At 35.2% G+C, this 20585-nt stretch overlaps 1 protein-coding gene across 3 annotated transcripts in view; it reads right to left on the bottom strand.

The window, feature by feature from the left end:
• LOC105250481 (obscurin) overlaps positions 1–20585 on the bottom strand; it is a 150542-nt gene that overhangs the window by 16429 nt on the left and 113528 nt on the right. For all 3 annotated transcript variants that reach the window (XM_011256603.3, XM_011256605.3, XM_011256604.3), the window contains exons 3-4: positions 11139–11285; positions 1454–1695 (exon numbers count right to left, since the gene is read on the bottom strand). In XM_011256603.3, coding sequence (XP_011254905.1) covers positions 1454–1695; positions 11139–11217 — 321 coding nt within the window. In that variant the 5' untranslated portion in view covers positions 11218–11285. The remainder of the gene's footprint in view (positions 1–1453; positions 1696–11138; positions 11286–20585) is intronic.

Genomic DNA, 20585 nt, shown 5'->3' with positions numbered 1-20585 from the left:
TTACAATCTTACGACAATCGACAATCGTTTCATGCATTATTTATAATGATAAGATTTATTGTAATCAATTATCATGTACTCTTGCTGATAATAAATCAATTTTAGCGGTATATTTTCATAGAAACATCCTAGTCAAATAGATATTCATAAGTATTTAGGCAGAATAAAAAAATTTTTTTTGATCGAGGTGAAATGCTTTCTTGTCTTTTCTTTATCATAACGCGTATTCTGTCTTTAAGATCGTATTATTCGTATAACAGAAATTTGCAAATTAGCAGGAAATTGAAGACGATCAATTCAGATTTGCACAGGGGCCAACATAGGAGCAGATTGAGGCATGGTAAACGTGAATAGAGGATGTTTATCCACATAACTGAAATTGAATAATGTATTACCGAATAACCCCATTAGATGTACATATCTCTCATATATCTTCTACAAACGAATATTTACGAACGTTAATCGGGTATTATAGGCACTAGAAATTCGAGATCAATCGATATCATCGAGATTACAAAGATATAAGTTGAGTTTTAATTCGCGGCAGATATCTATTTAATTTAAAAGTGCAAAAATTTATACAACAAAATGTGCGGAAAAATTGTATATCGGTGCTTCTCATACATTAATAAATGTAAATAAAATTTTACGTATGAAATTTGTAATATTACACGCGCACATAATTACTTTATTTTAAATAATTTACAATTCCGTTGTATTGGTTAACTATGCTGCCAGGTAATAGGATATTATCTGTTCAAGAGCCACAGAGATTCATGTGCACATAACCGATATCTGACCGCATAATTTGTTCTATAGTTTGGAGCATGGCTAATGCGGAAACGGTTTGTTACTGTATTACGAGTGGCAATAAATGCATTCCAAATAAACGTGGCAGTAGTTGAAAATATAAACGTCATAGCCTTGCAACGCGACACGGTTTCGCGAATTAAATATTATCTCTATATTTTTGCAAAAGCTTTCAAATTTCAACAATCAAAATACAGTCAATATGCAAATATCAAAATATTTGCATTTATCATTATAAAAGTTTTTGTGTTATCAGTCACAGTTATATCGAGCAAAAACGATCGGGTATAAATAGTGACAAAATTTTTTTGAATTTTTGCAAGATCTAATGTATTCGGATTTACAGTATTAAATTATTACGTGCAGATTACGCAAATAACCGGATTGCCGGCAGAGATTACGCGAATTTCTCCTTAACTCGTTCCTTGAAGTTTAAAATGTACGAACGTTCGCGCACGAGCAGATTAATCATAATAAGCTAAACGTAGCTTACCCGGACCGTAATAAGGCAAAATATTTCGAGATTAGTCATGAATTATTGCGCGAAACGTAACAGTGATTAAAAGGTACGAGGGAGTGGACCGGATACGGCGAGGAAAAACGGAAGGAGGACACGAGAATGACCGAGTGTGATTGCACTTACTGTTTTGTCCTGCAGCAACGATATCCTACAGTCGAAAGTGACACTGGCGCCAGCCTGCACCGTAATATTGGAGCTCTCGCCTTCGAAGTGAGGGCCCCATTTGTGGTCGTGATGATGCTGATGCTTGTTCAGGGTGCTGTGCGAGTCGAAGATGTAATTTAGCATTGGTGCATCCGTCGGCACAGATCGCTTCGCCGCCGTCGTCGATTTCGTAGAAATCGAGTCCGTCGCCAGAGGCAATTCTGCAACATAATGAGAAAAATATGTGGTACATTAAATATCAATCGCATTAAATATTAATTGTATTTTAATCGCGGTAAAGAATTATCTCAGATTTTTATACCGGAAGATGAGCAGCGGCTTTTATTTTGTTTCACGATATCGAGAGAATTATTATCTTGTTACGCAAGTGTAAAAGCAAATAGGTACGAATTAATATGAGAGATATATTTTGTAATATAATAAATATAAACCGCACGCGCGTTGTGCGTATTACATAATTAATAATATTTCAAACAGCGGCATATAAATTACATATATTATAAATACGAGCGGCGAAGATTCGTTTGGCTCGTCATGATCGTTTACGGCGTAACGTCAAATTTACGCGTATTTTCATATCGGACGATTCTCTTTCCGCTTTTTGCATTCAATCTGTCGCTTCCGATCGTAACTCGTGACTTTGTTTAATCGATTCGCTGGCATTTTCCCGTTTCGGGCCATCGCTCAGGGTTATCGACATCCAGCCAACCTGCCAATAACGACTCATATCGGCGTAAATACGCATTTATGGCCGTAACAGGCCAATAGTCGAGACATATGACATCCTCAAATCAGTAGTCGGGACATATGACATTCTCGAACTGATATTCTCCCCGATTATGGTATAATACATCTCGATTTTTTCGTATTTTCCGTATGACACGTTTCGTTATTCTACCCATTGAAAAAGTCATAAGTCTTTGTAAAAGCGAGAAGAAACACGTGTAAAGGTTTCTCTCAGAATGTTACGTTTGTTTCTATTTTCTTTTCACAATTAATCATATATAATTATAACTGCGTAAAACATATCAAAATTTATTGTATTCTTTACTTATCTTAGAAAAAGCATTGTACTAAAGCACATGTAACTTATAAAAATTTTAATTTAATCAATCATTGCACATTACATTATTTTTAAGTGAGAAGTTAAGAAAAAATAATTTCTTTTTGTTCTTTAAATTGTGATTTTTCAAATAAATCAGTTATTAAACTGTAAGATTCTTTTTCCGTATTAAAGAGCGGTTTATTAAAAAATTGTGTAATATTAAAAAAAGCGTCTAATAAATGCGATTTTAATTTTTGTTTCAAAAGTAAGTTGTTTCACAGTAGATGTCAGTTCGACTTCAGCAATGATATTTCGTAACATGTATCGTTTATTGCTCTTCGTTCCTAGGTACTTTCAACTTCGATAATGATAATTTCCACAGTTACATTTTATGCTACTAACAAAGTTTGCAGAATACAAGTCGACATCGTTGGGTACATGGAATATCTTTACGGATATTTCGTCGCCAAGTAGAAACTTTTTTTTCTAAGACGGACGAGGAAATGGAAGGACGAGAATGTAAGAGGCAGTCAAAGAAAGAGAGAGAAGGAAAGGAGACTGAACAAGTAAGATTTCACATAACACAACTACGATGGAGAAAGTCATTGCTCGTCCGCGTTTCAAGAATCACCAAGTTAGACGCTAACTCGCGACGACGACTTCTTCTAGATTTGTACCACGAAGGAAGCATCCCAGCAAGCAGATTAGTTGCTGACTGCTTGTAGAATCGAATGTCGAGATACGAGACGTCGAGCTTCACAAGCTAGGAAGAAATAACAGGGAAAGAATAAGGAAGGAGAGAGATATGTCTTACTATTTCTTACTAAGTTATAATGGAAGTACCATATATTTTACCCCCTCTCCCACCTTCTCTCATTATTTTGTTTTTCTTTTATGTATGCCTTTCTTGGCAATGATTTTACAAATTTTTTTATATGAAAATATATAAATCTTTTTATGAAAATTTTTTATATAACAAGTATATACATTTTATATAAAAATATATATAATTCTTTTCTTAAAAGAAGGGATTGTCTTCTCAAAATTACTACGCGATTGAAAATTTTTAAACTTAAGATTCGGAAATCGTTTAAAACGGTTCTCTTTAAATTAATAAAAATCAAATTGCGAATTCGCACTTTTCACGCTAACGACAATCACTCTTTCATAAATTTAAATGCACGAACCTCGAGAGGTCTGCACGTCTACAACTATAAATATAAGAAATCGAGCGACGGGGATATGTCAAAAAATTTTGACGTACAGACTTCTTCTTCACAAGTCCCGTCACGTAACGCCAACAGAAGTTCCATCTGAGAGAGCACAGCGGACGTAAAGCCCGTTGCAGTCGATTGTTCCACGACCGAAGACGAATTGGAGCACTTGCACAGGTAATCCTGACTTTCATCGAGTCAGCGATAGGTGCACGGGAGTTTCCCCGGACCGGCAGCCGTCGTAAGATCCGACATGGAATTCACGGCATCGCGCGACAGGGAGAAAGGAGGAGAGAAACAGAAGGAGAAGAAGAGAGAAATATATATGTGGGGAGGAGCACAATTCCGCGACGCCAAGTCGCACGTCAAAAGGGATCAGTATGCCGCGGAGCGCGAAATTTTCCTTCCCGCACACGCTACTCTTCGTCATCTCGCATTTTCTTTATCCCTTTTCTCTTTCCCCTGGCCGTCCCTCTCGCCAGTAGTTTCTCTTCGTCGTTCGTCCCGTCTCCTTCCCGCTCTTGCACCGCCGCGCGTCAATTCCGTTCCCTCGATCACGGAAATTTTTCCTTCGCCGGAGGGAAGAAAAACTGATCGGGAATTCCGGTGGAACTGTTGGAAGCGTGTTCCGGATACCGAGAAGAATCTATCTAGCCAGTCGATCGGCTCGTCATACACACTCCTCCTCTCTCTACCTCCGTGTTTCTCCTTTTATCTCGGATATGAAAATCCGTTATGCGACGTATTGACATTAGTATCACCGGGTGAAGACTCTGCTTTGATATGGTAGCGTTGTTAAGGGAACGAGTACAAAAATATAGTGTGAGTATATAATTTTCTTTCACGCGCACTCGATCGATTTACGAGATGAAAAATATAGCAACAACAGATATAAAATCATACTTCAAGTGAAAATAGTGGAAAACAATATTTCAGATGATACGGGCGGGTCCAGATGAGAAGAGAAAGAGACGATTGACTATCAATTTGCATGTTTAATGACCAATAAAAATATATAAATTGTTGCGATTATTTTTATATATGAGATGTTCCGAATTTAAGAGTTAAGATTTTGGAAGCACGAAAGAAATCGATAAATTAAGAAAAAAATCTTTTGCAAATTTGTTTTTACTTCGTTTTGACGAAAATCGCAAAAAAAAAGTTTTTATTTTTTCACTTATTTATTTACATTGTTATTTTCTTGATGAAATTATTGCTCAAAATATTGGCCTATTGCAGCAATGCAAAGCGTCTAACATTGATAGCTCTTGCAATCAATGTTGTCGCGCTTCGTTTATTTACAACTCTTTAATTTTCGAGAGAATTTTAATTCATTTTTTTTCTTAATTCTAGGTTCTACAATTTTTATTTCATTACTTTTTGATGATTTTTTATGTTTCTTGGTGATTTGTGTTTGTTTGTTTTGCAATTTTCTTTAAAACGAAGCTCCCTGAAGGAAATCTTTAAAGAACTTTTTTTTTAGTTTATTGATTTTTCCCATTCTTTCAAAGTCTTAGCATTTAAATTTAAGACACCCTGTACACAGCGGCAATATTTACAGATGTACAAGGGTGAAAACGGTCTCATATAATAAATCACGCTTCTTGGAACTTAATTAATTAGTTGTTTCTACAAATCGCCTGTGAATTACGGGAGTCTTGTTCAAGAGAGTTTTGAAGAATCGATCCAAGTTTACGATATCGGAATTTAACAAATGACATCGTAATCTAACAATATAATATAATATACACGTCAGTATAAACCTATCTTTGGAAACTTTCCCAATAGAAGCTGAGAAGTGAAACGAGCTCCGTATCCGTGTCCAAACGGCTGACAGAGAAGTAAACAGAAACAACAGCGAAGCACCGTTAATCCCCGAGCAGTCACGCGCGGAATACAGTGTAATTCTACTTCTAAAGTCCGGCATTCGAGTACTAAACAGAAGAGAGAGAGATGGTCGCCGTCGGTATGTCGCTGGTAGCAGGTGATTGCGACCATTTGTCGGCAAAGTATACATTCCGAAATCACTAGCTGGATTACACGGCGTGACTAATTACACGAGCTCGTTCCAGTTAGACGCGAGATCTTGAACGCTCCGAAGTAATGCCCCGAAGAAACCCTCGGGGCGAAGGGAGAAATAAGGAGACATTTTTTTTCCTTTATTCTTCTACGTAAGATATAACGTAGTGCATCACGAGAAAGAAACGAAATGTAGTTTTCGCGAATGTTCCGCACATTACGCGAACGAAACGGAATTTCCCGACCGAAGAAGAATCTCGGTCGCGACAAGCGTTGATCGGTTCTACTTGGAAATCGTTTGCACCGCAGTGCACTTGTATAGCGTCGTTCTGTCTTCGTTCTTGAGTCCAAGTCCGGGGATATCGTTCCAGAATGGAATGGGGGTTTTCAACCCCTTCCTATAATTGTCTCTCGGAGCTCTATTTTCATAGACGGTGGACGGACAAAGGAGCGAGATTCACACGGCGTTGGAAACGCGCGATACAATCGTACGGTTTCTAAATCACTAAATAATTCCGATTCGTACCGCAGTCCATTCCGGTGCTCTCATGTTTTATGCATGCTATACCGTGCTACGTGTTACACATCGTCGTAGGCTTACGATGCAGTTCAGGGGATCTGTACATCTTGCCTGATCGCGCCCTTCTTCTCCTGTTTCTCCGGTGTCGCTCGCTCCGTCAATGAATGGTATCACGTTGAACTTGTCACCTCAGCTGTTTTTCATCGATATTTCAGTATAATACATACTGATAGAATTTATCGTAGCTTTTTTGTATGTACACGTTAAAAACAATATTGATGAAGGAAAGAGAGAAAAATTGAATAACTCATTAAAAAAAAAATATTTATATATATTCGCGTAATTTTTCATGAACGATTTTCGTTATTTTCTCTTTCAATAGAGAAAAATATATTTTCCCAAGAGATCAATATTTCAAAAGAGAAACTATTTTGAAGTATCAAAAAATTTGATGCAATGTTATGAGTGTTGTGAAAAATGTGATTTTAACAAAGAATAAAAATTTCAAATCGATTTAACACGTGCAATGTATCGTTGAGAAATAGCCAGCATTATACTTATCAAAATCCGTAACCTGCTTCGTTCTTTACAAAGTTACAAAAAAATAGCCACTTCGCAAGTTTTCTTTTCCACGATTCTGCTCTTCACGGATTTGTGTAATATTTGCAAACATGAAGGGAAAACATATATTGTATTGCATTAGATATCTTATGTCTTGGGCAGCTCTGCGAGACCGATTCGCAGAGGACCGAGAACCGATTTATGACAAACGTGTTGCAGGTGCAACGCGTTGCAGATACTATAAATTGCGAGAATTGCAGGGTATGTACGGATGGACTCGCGGCGAACATTCGGTTGCATGTTCGAGTAGTTCTCTCGAATTGCGAGTGCTGCATACGTCATGCGGCCACGCACGCGACGTGCACGTGCATTACACGTCCTGTCAATACGTTCTGTACGTCATATTGATTCAAAGTAACAGTCAAATTTAGTCCGACTACGCCAGCGACTATACTATTTCAGAAAGAGAAAGAGAGAATAGCGAGAAATTTATATATACATGAGATGAATTTTGTACATCGATTATTTAACCAATTTTATTTTCTCTCTCTCTTTCTGACCAAATGTATAGTAAATTAAATCTGACTCTTATTTTGAATTAATCTTTTAACATTTATATGTGTATACACATATATGATAATTGTGTGTGTCGATTATTTAATCAATTATATATATTTATAAAATATAATAATTTTTTCTTATATATAATTTTATTTAATATTTATTTATTATGTAATATTTATTTAATTCATCATTATTATTAATATTTATTATTTAATTTATTACTTTATTATTTTATTATTAATTAATAATATACGTGTATAAATTAAATATACATGACTATTACCGCTCCAAATATATCATTTTTTATTGTCATTTAAATTAACGAAAATCAAAACGAAGTGAAGAAAGAGAGAGAAAGAGAGAGAGAGAGAGAGAGAGAGAGAGAGAGAGAGAGAGAGAGAAGGAGAGAGTATACATGTACAGTATATGCGAGCGATGGTGGGAGAGATGGATGGACCGATACCGGAGGTTACCGTATCATTAACGAATATATACACGGGCACAAGCGCACGTTCTCGGCGTAGTTCGACGTGGATACATTTACAAGGATGCGGAGTAACATTCCGCGATGCTCGCAACGCGCTGCGGTGCGCATCGATCTCCCCGGGAATTAATTGCACATGTCGACGCGCCGATCGCTTTGTCACTTTCATGATTTGCGTACGCTGCTTGCGACGTCGTGGTGTGTACCGTGCAGATTAGAAATTCTGCACGCGTTTCGAACGTCCAACGTTGCGCCACGTTCGGATACTCGTGCGTGACATGACGCTCCCGTCGTTTCGGTAGACAAACCCGTCGATGTGAGGTATCTGGCTGCAGCCGATTGCCCTCGTTTCGCGGATCTCTCCTCCCGCAAACGTGCTTTTATCTTAAATTAACCATTCTCTTTACTCTCGTCGCGCGAGAGATTTTAAACGGAAAACGTACACCGGGGCTACCGATGATGAAATTTCCAGCAATTCATCATTATATCGCTCGTGATGTGGTCCGAATTTCAATTATAATCCTTACAAAGTCGCCGGCGCAGAATGTAACGCGTATGTAATATTTAACAGAATTAATAGAAAACGATCGGCAGTTATATCTCGTGAAACGGTTCATAATCTTATTATCGTTAACGGGCGAAATTCAAATGGCAATCGTCCATGTTTGTGATCCAGGGCTGTTTGTGATATGTAATAAATTTACTCTCTGCAATTTAGAACACACCGAGAGAGCGCTAATATTTCGACGCGTGCCATTACTTTGCTCCCCGACATTTCCGATAATCCTAAATTCATTGGGAAATAATTGACGCTCGATTCGATAGAATGTAATTTGTATACCCGATCATTAGTTATCGGCGCAGCGTTAATTGATGCGAAGCGTTTGTTATGAAAATAATATTCGTTACGTTCAATGCTTCTTTGTCGTCGCATTAATAGTGCTACTCGATGATCGCAATGTTTTCTCGTTTCCTCGCCATTATGCGAATCCATCGGCGACGACTGCATCTGACAATGCCAAGGATGAAAACAAGGGTCGTTCAGCTCGTTTCTGTCTCTTACGGAGAACAATAACCGTTTCTATCGGAAGATAGCGTGTCTTCAGCAGAAGAGACCGCATCGCTACGAAATTCTCTTTAGCCGTGCATGCACACTCTTGTAACAACCATTAATGATTACGTTTCAACCTCGGGAGTGAATCGCGCAGTTAATTCGGGACAAGGAGGCAAAATGGAACATAGCGTTACGGTAAACGAGATAAATGGCATTAAGGTCGATTTACATTGTACGACAGGACAAAAACGTAAAGATAAATACGCGTTTATATTTATAGACGAATATATTTTGCCACGTCGTTGTAATGCGAGACAACCAAAAGAGACGAAAGTGAATAATTCAGGTGCAATTATTTCAATTCAATTGTTTCATCCGTGATACATTTTTATTTAGCGCTAAATGTTGCTTTTTAATTCCATGTAAACACGCAGCGAGTGTAATATGCAAAAATTTATTTTCTCTCTTTTTTCGATATCAAGTTTTCTCTTTTACAACTGGCTATATTTAAATATGTAAAAGTATAACTTTGTATATTAATAATAAAATTTATTTTTTTACTTTTATTGAAGGTTTACCGCACTTTGAAAGCGTGAAACGATTGTTAATTGAGAAAACGGTTCTATCAGTGATGGAGCGAATATTGCATTCAGACGTCACGTTTCCTACATTTACCTCTATCGGTGATATGACATCCCGTTAATTATCTTGATCAAGCGCGACGCGCAGCGACGTGTAACGTGTCGTAACATTTCATAGGACACGTCGTATCGCGCGATATTGCGAGGTAATAAGAGAAAACACGCGGTCGGAGGTTATTATCGTTCCTTGAATTTACATAGCACATCCAGGGATTTATTTATATATGCGACCATAATTTAAATTTCACGGGAATTCATCTCGCGAGATAGATCTCTCGCGGGTGACGTATGCGTTTCGGATCCAAGTGGATTTCGCTCTAATCATCTGCTCTCACAAAATACACGCGCGAGCAAATATTCAAAATTTCCAAAATATCCGTGCGAGTGAATTCGTGGATATTTTCATTTGTCCAGTGAAAAGAGTAGGGTGATACATAATTCAAGCGTCAATATTATATCTGTTCGTCATCTTATTGATCAGGTTGAAATCGAAAAATGTACATGTATAAATATATGTGGAACACGACTTGTTATTAAAATTGCAAAGTTATCGGACATTGGAAAATGTCATTTCTATAATTCAATCATTGACCGAGTGGTTATTAGACACGTTCGAATCTCATCTTAATGCGTGTCACAATTTTGAAGGAATGTTTGTCGCCGAAAAGCTTTTTTCGACGGAAAGCAACGTCATCGTTTCTTTCAAAAATAATTTTTGAACGAGACTTGGATTGTCCTAAAAGGATGAGTATGTGAGAAATGACTTAATATCGCGTCGTCTCGAGCTCCTTTTAGATAGGATCGGATTATGGCAGATGGCACGTAACAGGCCTACAAGCGTAATGGGAATTCCAGAGTAAAACATGGAGTTGTAAAAGTTACGACTCGCGAGACTCATCCTCGACGAGTAAATCTTATTTATGACAAAAGCAATAGTTTTTTTTCACGTGTGTTTTACGATATCGCTGTTTTAATATATATATGTCTTTCGAGCGAAATTATATCATATAAAAGGAGAATCATCCTATATTATAAAATAATATACTTTTCACAATTGACGCGATTCACAGTCGATTTTGTTTAATAAAATTCACAAGATTAAATTGACAAGAATAAATTTTTTCGAACATCCAATAATTGCACCGTTTATTTGTTATCTCGCGAATCTGGAGCCGCAACAATTTTTGCAATGTTTTATGATTTTCAGCGATGTCACGTAAAAACAGCTAGTCGCTGTCGCGTCGACACTGTGTTATACCCATAACTCATTCCACACCGGGGATTCGAAATGTATTTGTTATTATTTGAACGTATGGTACACAAGATATACGTCACACATAAATACAATTCACGTGATCTATGTAAATTCACAGGGTGATCTATATAAATTTATCGAGGCTGTTGATTTGGACAAATCTCTCTGATAATCTCGAAAAATTACTATCGATTATTAAAATATATTGGGAGCACGTGATTTGTCTGTTATCCAATCTTTACGTTCCATTTTTTCGCAGAGATCTTGTTTTCTACAAAACACTCACCTGTGTGAGTACCGGATGCCGAGAGATGAGCCAGGCGGTAGATCGTCAGCAGCCAAAGGAGCCACATGACACTACACATGACTGCTCGCTGCCTTATCTGTTCCCGCTGCTGCGGCCCATGTACCAAGGCCTCGACATTGTTGTCATCTGAAATCACAGATGCAGGAATAAGTAGTCGAGCTTTACGCCTGGGCTGTGCATAATGAGACTTATTATCTCCCGACGCCATGCGAGTCCGTTGCTTCGTCGTGTCGAGTATAATCCGCGGATTAAAAATTCCAGCGTAGCGCGCGAACGTAAGAAAGTTTCGCGCCATATCCTCTTATGTTAATTTAACAGCGACCATGAATTATTTAGGACCTCGCCGAAAAGTACGACATGGAGATTAATCGATTAAGGAACAACGGATTCGTTGAATTTAATTATTATTTAATTATTAATCATAATTAATCGTAACAGATGGACGCTCACATCCCATCCCTATTCATCTTGCAAGAGATTATAAATATTAATAATCGCGCACAGAATTATTAATAAAATAGTTACTTGAAGAGGACTAGGTTGGACAAATAGAAAAATTACATTCATAAAAATAATCCGAGATCCACGGTAAAGCGAATATTTCATGCGGAATGCGAGATTCTGACGTTTTCGCGAAAAACAGCAACGGAAAAGAAGGAAGCTGCGCGGTTCAGCACTGGGCATCGTTGCTATAACGTAATTAGCTCGTTTTATACTGGCGCTCGTAAGTCGGCTGACTGCCGTGCTAATATGAAAGTATCGCCGTCTCTACGGGTATTAACTTCTAAACTTTCCCACGGGCAGCGTGCGAGGATTTTAATTAAGATATGATTAAACATCGCACAAGTAATTGAGTGAAAAAAGTAATTTGTATTAATGTCAGGGCTATTGTACATCATCGACTCGATATTTTATCTTTCAAGGAGAAACTGGATATTTAGAAATCGCAAAAGATCCTGAAAATTTAAAAAATTTACTTGTTTTACTAAAAATTAAAAAAAAAAATTATTACAATTTATTATAATTAAAAATTAAGAATTCTCTTATGGTAGATTCTAAGTTAAAAATAATAATACAATGAGATCAAAAGCTTTGATCTAAATTTTTTACTTATTTGTAGATTGATTATTAAATTTTTATTTTCATGAATTTTTGTATCGTACAATTAAAATCGCGATACAATCACTATAAAGTTAGTATTCCCAATATAAGATAATATTTATTTTACAATTTTCATAATGAAATATTTAATTATTTACAGGGCAAGTCTCTTTATTTTAACTTATACAAATTAATAATTAATTTTATATTTTAAAAAGCTAAAAGTACTTTATGCAATGTTAAATTCATGAATCTCAAAATGTATTAAATTCAACTTTTAACTCTTGACGTAACTGATTCGTCCAATTCCTTTTCAAACGCTCGTAGTTTAAAATTGAAAAGTTGTTTTAAAATTTAAGAATCTGGAAAGGTTCTTAAATGTTATAATTTAATAATCTCTTCCTACATTGCTTCGCACATATGGACGCCGATTCTCTATAAATCTCGATAAATTGATTATTTGTATGCTTCGTGACATGAAGAAGATTACAACAAATAATTGCGAAATCAGATTAAGATATATATATATATATATATCGAACACGAATGAAAAATACGCGATCTCACGTATCGCCATCGTTATTATCTCAATCACGACTTTGATGACGCAGCGAAATCAAAGGCGATTGCAATCGTGTATCACGTTACCAAGTCCTTTTAACGATTCAACCCTTTCGTTCAAGTTTGCTGATGTAATCTACGATTAACGAGATGACCAATTTCAAAGTCTCGTCGCAAGCTTATCGCAATGCTATTAAAAACTACTAATTGATATCGCGTAATGCGTCAAATTTCCAAGTCGTGTCGGATGTATTTTCCATATCGCAGCAAATTTATTTTATAAATCATATTATATCGCGATTAACGTATAATATTTTATACTTGATATATTAACATTTATGCTATTAAAATTATAGTTTTAATACTCATATATTTTCTTTTAATTATACATTTTCTTTCTTGCAGAAATCCGAAAGAAATGTCGTCGCACTAGCGTGTTTCTGATAGATAAATATCCCTGCAATTAGGATAAATGCTAATGGAAATGCGGCGAGACTCCTTTCTAGATTACATTAGCATAAAAGGCTTGACCGGAAGCCTTAGCTTTTACTCGAGAACGCAAAACTTCTCTCGTGCCACTCCGTTGCCATTGATACGCGTTCAATTTGATTTTGACTAGATGTACGAGAGCACATTTTATTTACAGTGTTTAAAATTTGATTGCGTATTTAATCACCGTCGCGTTTTAGCAGAAACCATGTGTATTCATAACTCTTGTTTTTCCTAAAATAACCGATGCAAAACGTATTTATGCAAGATAAAATAAAAAAACAATATGGAACATTTAATTTTACAATGAGCATTTTGTTAAAACGATAAAAACGAATTAAATAGAATCGGAAAATGGTATTGCTTTGCGATTCTTATCAGAAAGTTACTATACGATATTTTCTTCACGAGAATCGAAAATCGCACGTCTCTAAAAATCGATGTACAATAGTGACGCAAAGAGACCAGTATATCGATCGAATTAAATCTCTTTCGCGACGATGCGCCGTCACGACGCACTATTAATTCCGAACGATATATTTCGGTGAGCATGGAGAAAAGAGGCTGCACTATCGTTGCGATATATTTAACTTCGACCGATCTATCCCAACCCTCTTGGTGTCCCGTTAGTTTATTTCGTTGAAAATTGTAGCTCGTGCCAAAAATCGCCCATATATATCGGGCGTATCGTTACATTTATTTCATTCCATATTTTCGGATTTTTAATACTCTTTTCTTTTCTTAATCTGAATTTATACGTTTTTCCGAATCATATAAGATCTTTCATGCGATATAATTTAATTTTTAGAAACATTATCGAGTTAATTTCTTCCAACGTTATTTTAAATTCCGGATTTTATGTGTCGCAGCAGATGTTCTGTGATTTAAAATTGAGTTATTTTTCAAGAAAAATTTTGAATGTGTAATACTCGATTATTACTAATACTTGCCATTTATTAATAAAAGTGTACAGTGAAATTTAATTCGTCGGAATTTAAACTACTCTTATTGTTTTTAATTAAGAAAAATTAATTCTAAAGCTAAAAGAGTTTGTCTGTCATTAAAAAAAGATCGATTGAGGTTTCTTATTTATTTCAAGAAATAGAAAAGAATGAAAAAAATTTTTTCCCAAAAATAATTTCATGAATAAAATAAAGTTAGTCAAATATTTTTGATAAATTGATGCTCCATCGGTTCACATCCATATTAATCATAAATAATCGATGCATGATATGCGCGTCACTTTGCGGTTTTATAACAGTCAGTCGATTTATATTCATTGTGTATTTTTATATATTCAGTAATACATTGAATTTGTTTATGTTACTCGTATATTTATTCCGTTTCGTTGCATATGCTTCGCATATATTGCAAGTGCATAGGTGAATATTTGACTTTAACGCCCAGCTTATTTACACGCAAATGCTGTGACTTTTGGAAAGTTCGATATCGAATTATATACACATTGGTTACACATCGGTATGAATAATTATTCCCATTCTTGTGCAATTTGCGTTAGCCTTTTTTTGCATTAGAACAGATGATTTATACGAATACTTTGCCGGGGTGTATGAACAGGTAGAAATTCCGTGCGGCGATACTATCTGATAATTATGTTCCCTTTTGAACGGGACAGATTACCAAGCGCCATACAGGGAGTTTATAATGATTTTGGCGAACTATGTGCACAGAATGCAACCAGCAAAGTTATTAGATCACTTGATGATTCAGCAGATTCAATAAATAGGGACATAAAATTGAGAGATAAAATTGACAACGTTTCCGGATTCAAATTTTCGCGGATATAATTACGAGCGAAAATTCAACGGTTCGCGCAGTAATCTGCAAACTGGTAACATCCTAGTACTTAAATGCAACGATATAGCGACGCACGCGTTAAAGCGACCGGAGAGCGTAATCTCGTTAATCTTTTACTGCCCAACCGACTTGCGCGACCGCATCTTACGTGCAACTTGTCGCAACGCGCCCCGAATCACTCTATGTAGGGTCAGAAGGTGCCAGGAAGTTCGCAAGAGAGGCGGAGGAAGGCAGCAGGTAAAGTTGGAGCAAGTTTAACGTAGAGGATGGAACGCGCTCCGTCCATGACTTCGGGGGAGATATGAGAAGAGAGAGAGATAGAGAGATAGAGAGAGAGAGAGAGAGAGAGAGAGAGAGAGAGAGAGAGAGAGAGAGAGAGAGAAGAGAGGAGACAGTTGCTGCAGCCGTTCTTGGAGCTCGGTTTTAATGAACTTTGCATAATGTGTTGAGCTGCTTCTGTCAGCTCGCGCGACTTTCATCGAGATGCGAAGAGCACTCCCGGCGGTGTCAGGAATATTTTTATTTGCTGTGATAAAATATCCCTCTCACAGCCATATACTCCGAGTGCGAAAGGTGGCCGATACTCCGGCATTTCTTTTAAACATGATGCAAATAATAATGCCGAATGGCTTGCGCGCGATTTTACATGGACACGGCGATCCTGTAAACTAGAGTGCGCATGTAATACACGTCACACATTGAATTATTCAGCACTGCATAGCGAGGAGAAAAATCGTATCAATTGTACGGCGCGATGTAGCTTCGGGTCTTATTTTGCTTCTTTTTCCGTATCAACTAGCTCAATGTTGCTAACAAGATGGAATAATATTTCACAGTAACAGTGTCGTACTTTTTACACGTTGCATCGCATTTTTTTTACATTAAATTACCTTTAACACCTTTATCGAAATGTCGTTTCGTCTATTTTCATAGATTCATTTTCAAATTATAAGTATTAAAACTAACTGAATATAAAAGTATTTAATAAATCTAGAAAGATATTTAACGGAATATCTGGAGGTGAAAATATTCGTTGAGCTGTTTCATCGACGTACGATCGAATAAGAGTAATGATTACTTTCATATATATATGATGCATATGCGAGCTCGTACGATGAGCGCAGCAGAAAATTAAGAAGGTGGATGGGGCATTTTTACGCAAAAGAGATTCCCGCCATTCCGACGTGAGATGAGGCATAAATCATCCCTTTTTACTCGTGCTTTTACATAGATGCCACGGTACAGCGATCTAATATGTTTAATGCACATTACGATGCCATTCAATATACCATAATGTAACCCGCATAATATGCCTTGCTACTGTAAGGATAATAAGGACAGCGCGGATAGGTTCTAGGATAATCTTGCGGCTTTTGCTTAGGCAAGATAATAATTTAAAAAAAAAAAAAAAAAAACATCTCTCAAGTCATAGTCAACGATTTATGGCGATCTGCCGCAGTTAACCTCGGATGATAAGATGTGCAACGTCATTTTAAGATAATAGAAAAAAATCTGTTAACCATATTCCATGACATAACTTTGCAACGCTTTATCAATTATATTAGTATTTGTTGCATCATTAATAATACTATAAAATTTACAAATCCCTATTTGCAAACAAAGTCTTTATATCAAGAAAAATAGTTGTTGATTGTTTTAATTTTTGATTAATATTTAATTTGTATCTTACAACTATGATTTATGTAATTTCTATAAGATTTCTATAAAATAAAGGTGTATTTCGTAAGAATATTATAGTTTCAGCAATATTTTGTATCCTATTATTGTAATATTTCTATTGTTGCATCATATGCGATAGCATACTATCATTTACACTTTTCATACTTATCACATTGTAATGCCATTGTAATGTACAAGATCGCTATTTTGGCACGTGGAATTGAAGACTGAAAAACGTCGATCGCATCATCCCCATATCGTTCTTTCATCTGCTCCGAGGCATTTACGAGAATTGGATTCGGAATATGTGCTGTTTATGAGGGTTGAAAAGTCATCGTCCTTAACATAAGCTTTTATTCTCACGGGGAAAAAGATTCGGAGGGTCGTTGCTATCGCCCGAAACGATTTGGATTTTTTTTCCATCTAACTCACATAACAATCTACCTAAAGATTTATCTGTAATTTTGCGACAATTTATGCGGTAATTTATATTTATGTTCTCATATTATAATATAATAAATATGGTATACATATAAATCACCGCGAATTATTATATTATTATATAATAATAAATATAAATTATATATATAAATTATATTATATAATAATAAATATAAATTAATAAATGATATATTACATGTTAAATTAAACAAATACAATTTAAAAGAATTTAATAGAATTAATAGAATTAAATTTAACAGAAATATATAAAAGAATAGAAAATATATAATATATACTTATAAATATCTTATACAAAATTCATATTTTGTCGCATGCTACTTCGTGTACATGTACATGCAAACAACAACTGTGTAAATAGATATAAATAGGTTGAGTTTTTAGAGACAGAATTTTTCCAACTAGGACGCAATGGCGTCGCAAATATAACGCATTCATATTTTTTTTATACGCTTGTTCTCTTTTACAATTTTGCTATTCAAATACGGTGCAGCTGACTTATACATTCGATAATATCAGGGATACGTGAAACTACGTAATATAATTTATTTACTAGTTCCAAAGATAAAAACATATAAAACAACGGAATTTATTAGCAGAATAATTTTCGAACCTCTTTTCACTCCTCCACTCGTGGAACACGTTCGATATTGAAAGTCGTATTGCTTTTCGAAAAAGGAAGAAACATGCAGCCTTCACAGAACAGAAAACTTTTTTCCGATGCTACCTGCGACTCTACAAGACCAAGTTTCATTATGACGTAGACGTTACTTTGTATATGTATCGCATATTTCGTTGACTTGAAAATATTATGCATAAGGGAGCTTGTACCATAAATATACCATGTCCTTTTATCAAGATCATGGGGGTGAAAACTTCGACATTCGCTAGGATATTCATCGCACCTAGAAATGACGACGACGGTCAAGTGACTTTGATGGAATTTTTCTTTCCTGCTTATCTCATGTACGCTTTTACGCATGAATTAAATTTTGTGGATTTCTAGGCGCCAAAAAAAGAAATACATAATATTTAAGCGCACGATATTTATATAGCGAGTTAGCAAAATAATATTATTTCGAACGAGCTCTTTCCATATAAATATGCAGCGATCAATTTCACTTTAAAATATTGCATTTTTGAATCAGCTGTATTTTTTAATTTTGCACGTCGCGCTCTTGAAAAATAACGATTCATAAAAACACAAATTCATAAAAACGTTGCGCATTTTTATCGCCGTGTAAAATTGTGCCGTTTTGATGATACGTGCACCTTTATCAAATTTCGAAAAAGTTGGGAATTTAATGAAATTTGCGTTGAATGTTTTGATGATTACCATCTTTGCGATTGCAGCGTGCATGAAATAATTATTTCTCTTTCTCTTTTATCTATTTTTGTGAAAATTAGAGTTGGAAATTGACGTGCTTTGCAAATAAATATTTTATAATTTACAAAACATTCTTTTAGTGAACGTATATCACATGGAGCATAATATTGCTGCCGTTTCATCATCAAATAGCCGTAGTTAATTTTGATGTTCAAATATTTGAGAGTGTAATTGTTAAAGTGATCATCGAAATATTTTAAATAATATTGAGAATACACATAATTTCCATTCGCGCATAGAATTACAAAATAAACCTACCAAAATAAAAACAATTTTCTAAAATTACTCAATGACAAAGCTTATCATCGATTAATAAATTACAATAAAATTAAATATTGCAAATATTTTACGTGTTAAATAAATAAATAAATTTAAAAAAATACACTTTACATATATCATATTGTAAGAATTTCAAATTTGCGATGCAAATATAACGTCCTCTTGTTTATTTCATGACTCGCAATTTCTTGTTATTTGATTATTTTAAAATTTCGAGTACCATGACTTGTCAGTTATCCGGATGCACTTATAATGAAAGCGACAATCAAATCTGCACAAAGTTGCTACTATACCGTCTCTTGTGTGCAGATTTGAATAAAAAAATAAAAATGATATTACGAACAATGAAATAAACGAACCGAACAGCGACATAAATGTATTCTACGACTATTTGATTTGCATGAGTATCGGACCGCGAAAAGGAGAATTTCTATGATTCTGCTCAGAGAAGTATTTAAATATTGGAATACTTGTCATATTTTATGTTTCATCGCCTTACGCTGATAAAGCCGCAGTTAAATGTACCTAAGTTTTTGCGATCTTTATTCCTTTTCGAATAAATTGCGAATCATATATAATATATATTTATAATATATATATGTAAAAAATATATATATATATATATATATATTTATTTATTTATATTAATTTTTTGTTTTAAAAAATATGTATCATTTTAATTCTATTATTTATAATTAGTTATTATTATTTACAATTATGGAAATTATTGGAGAACCATCACATCAAAATTTGAAATCTATAAAATAAAAAAGGTGAAAAAAAGATTTCTTAATTAATATTACAGCCTATAAAACTATAGCTTTATATCTATATAAAATAATTAATATGTAAGCCTATGTAAAGTAATTGGAAGGCTTAATTGTTCATGAAAAAGATATGGGCAAGAAAATTAATAGTCGCCAACGATGCGAAATTCTCATCTTACCGAGAAAGCAGTAAAGCTGGAAAAGAGTGAATGAAAATTAGGATTAATGACCTCGCAAGGAATAAGATCTTGAAATAAGGAATTGATAAGGAATTGAAAGAATTGAAAGATGATTAAGTAGAGAGAGAAGAGAAAGAGAGATAGGCGAGAGTCAATGAGAAAGAAAAGAGAAAGTGGATGGCCAGATCTGATTTGCGATAAAGAACAGGAAACGTAGGCAAAATAGAATTTCTTTGGATCGTAGTTTCCTTTGCGCGAGTGAGAAATTAGCGAGGCAAAAAAAAATTCGCTTCTCCTCGTCTTTTGAATGATTTATTCGCGAAGAAAACGATGATCGCGACATTACGACCTAGTTGCACTCTTTTCTCGTCTTCTGCAATCTATCGCACCACCCTTCATTCCCCTCTCACATCTGTTTCTCTCCGGTATAGTTTTACTCTGACTTTGTTCTCGAGTAATTAGAATTATTATGATTAAACTGGTCGTTGATTTTTTTTATAGTTTAATCTTCTTCACCCTCCGGCGTCGAGCCAAATTACATCTGCTTCCGTTCATGCGAAGAAAATCAAGAAAGAGTCCATGACTTTTGCTTTTTCTTTTATGGTAAGAAAGATATTTCTTTTTTCCACGATTTCTTTTTCCTGTCGACTCCGAGAAGAACGTAACTTGCAAAATTTAAATAATGCGTCTTATGAATAAAAGCAAA

The sequence above is a fragment of the Camponotus floridanus genome, unplaced genomic scaffold, assembly GCF_003227725.1.
Source record: "Camponotus floridanus strain SB8 unplaced genomic scaffold, Cflo_v7.5 scaffold15, whole genome shotgun sequence".
Taxonomy (NCBI): domain Eukaryota; kingdom Metazoa; phylum Arthropoda; class Insecta; order Hymenoptera; family Formicidae; genus Camponotus; species Camponotus floridanus.
This window is presented reverse-complemented; position numbering and strand designations above follow the sequence as displayed.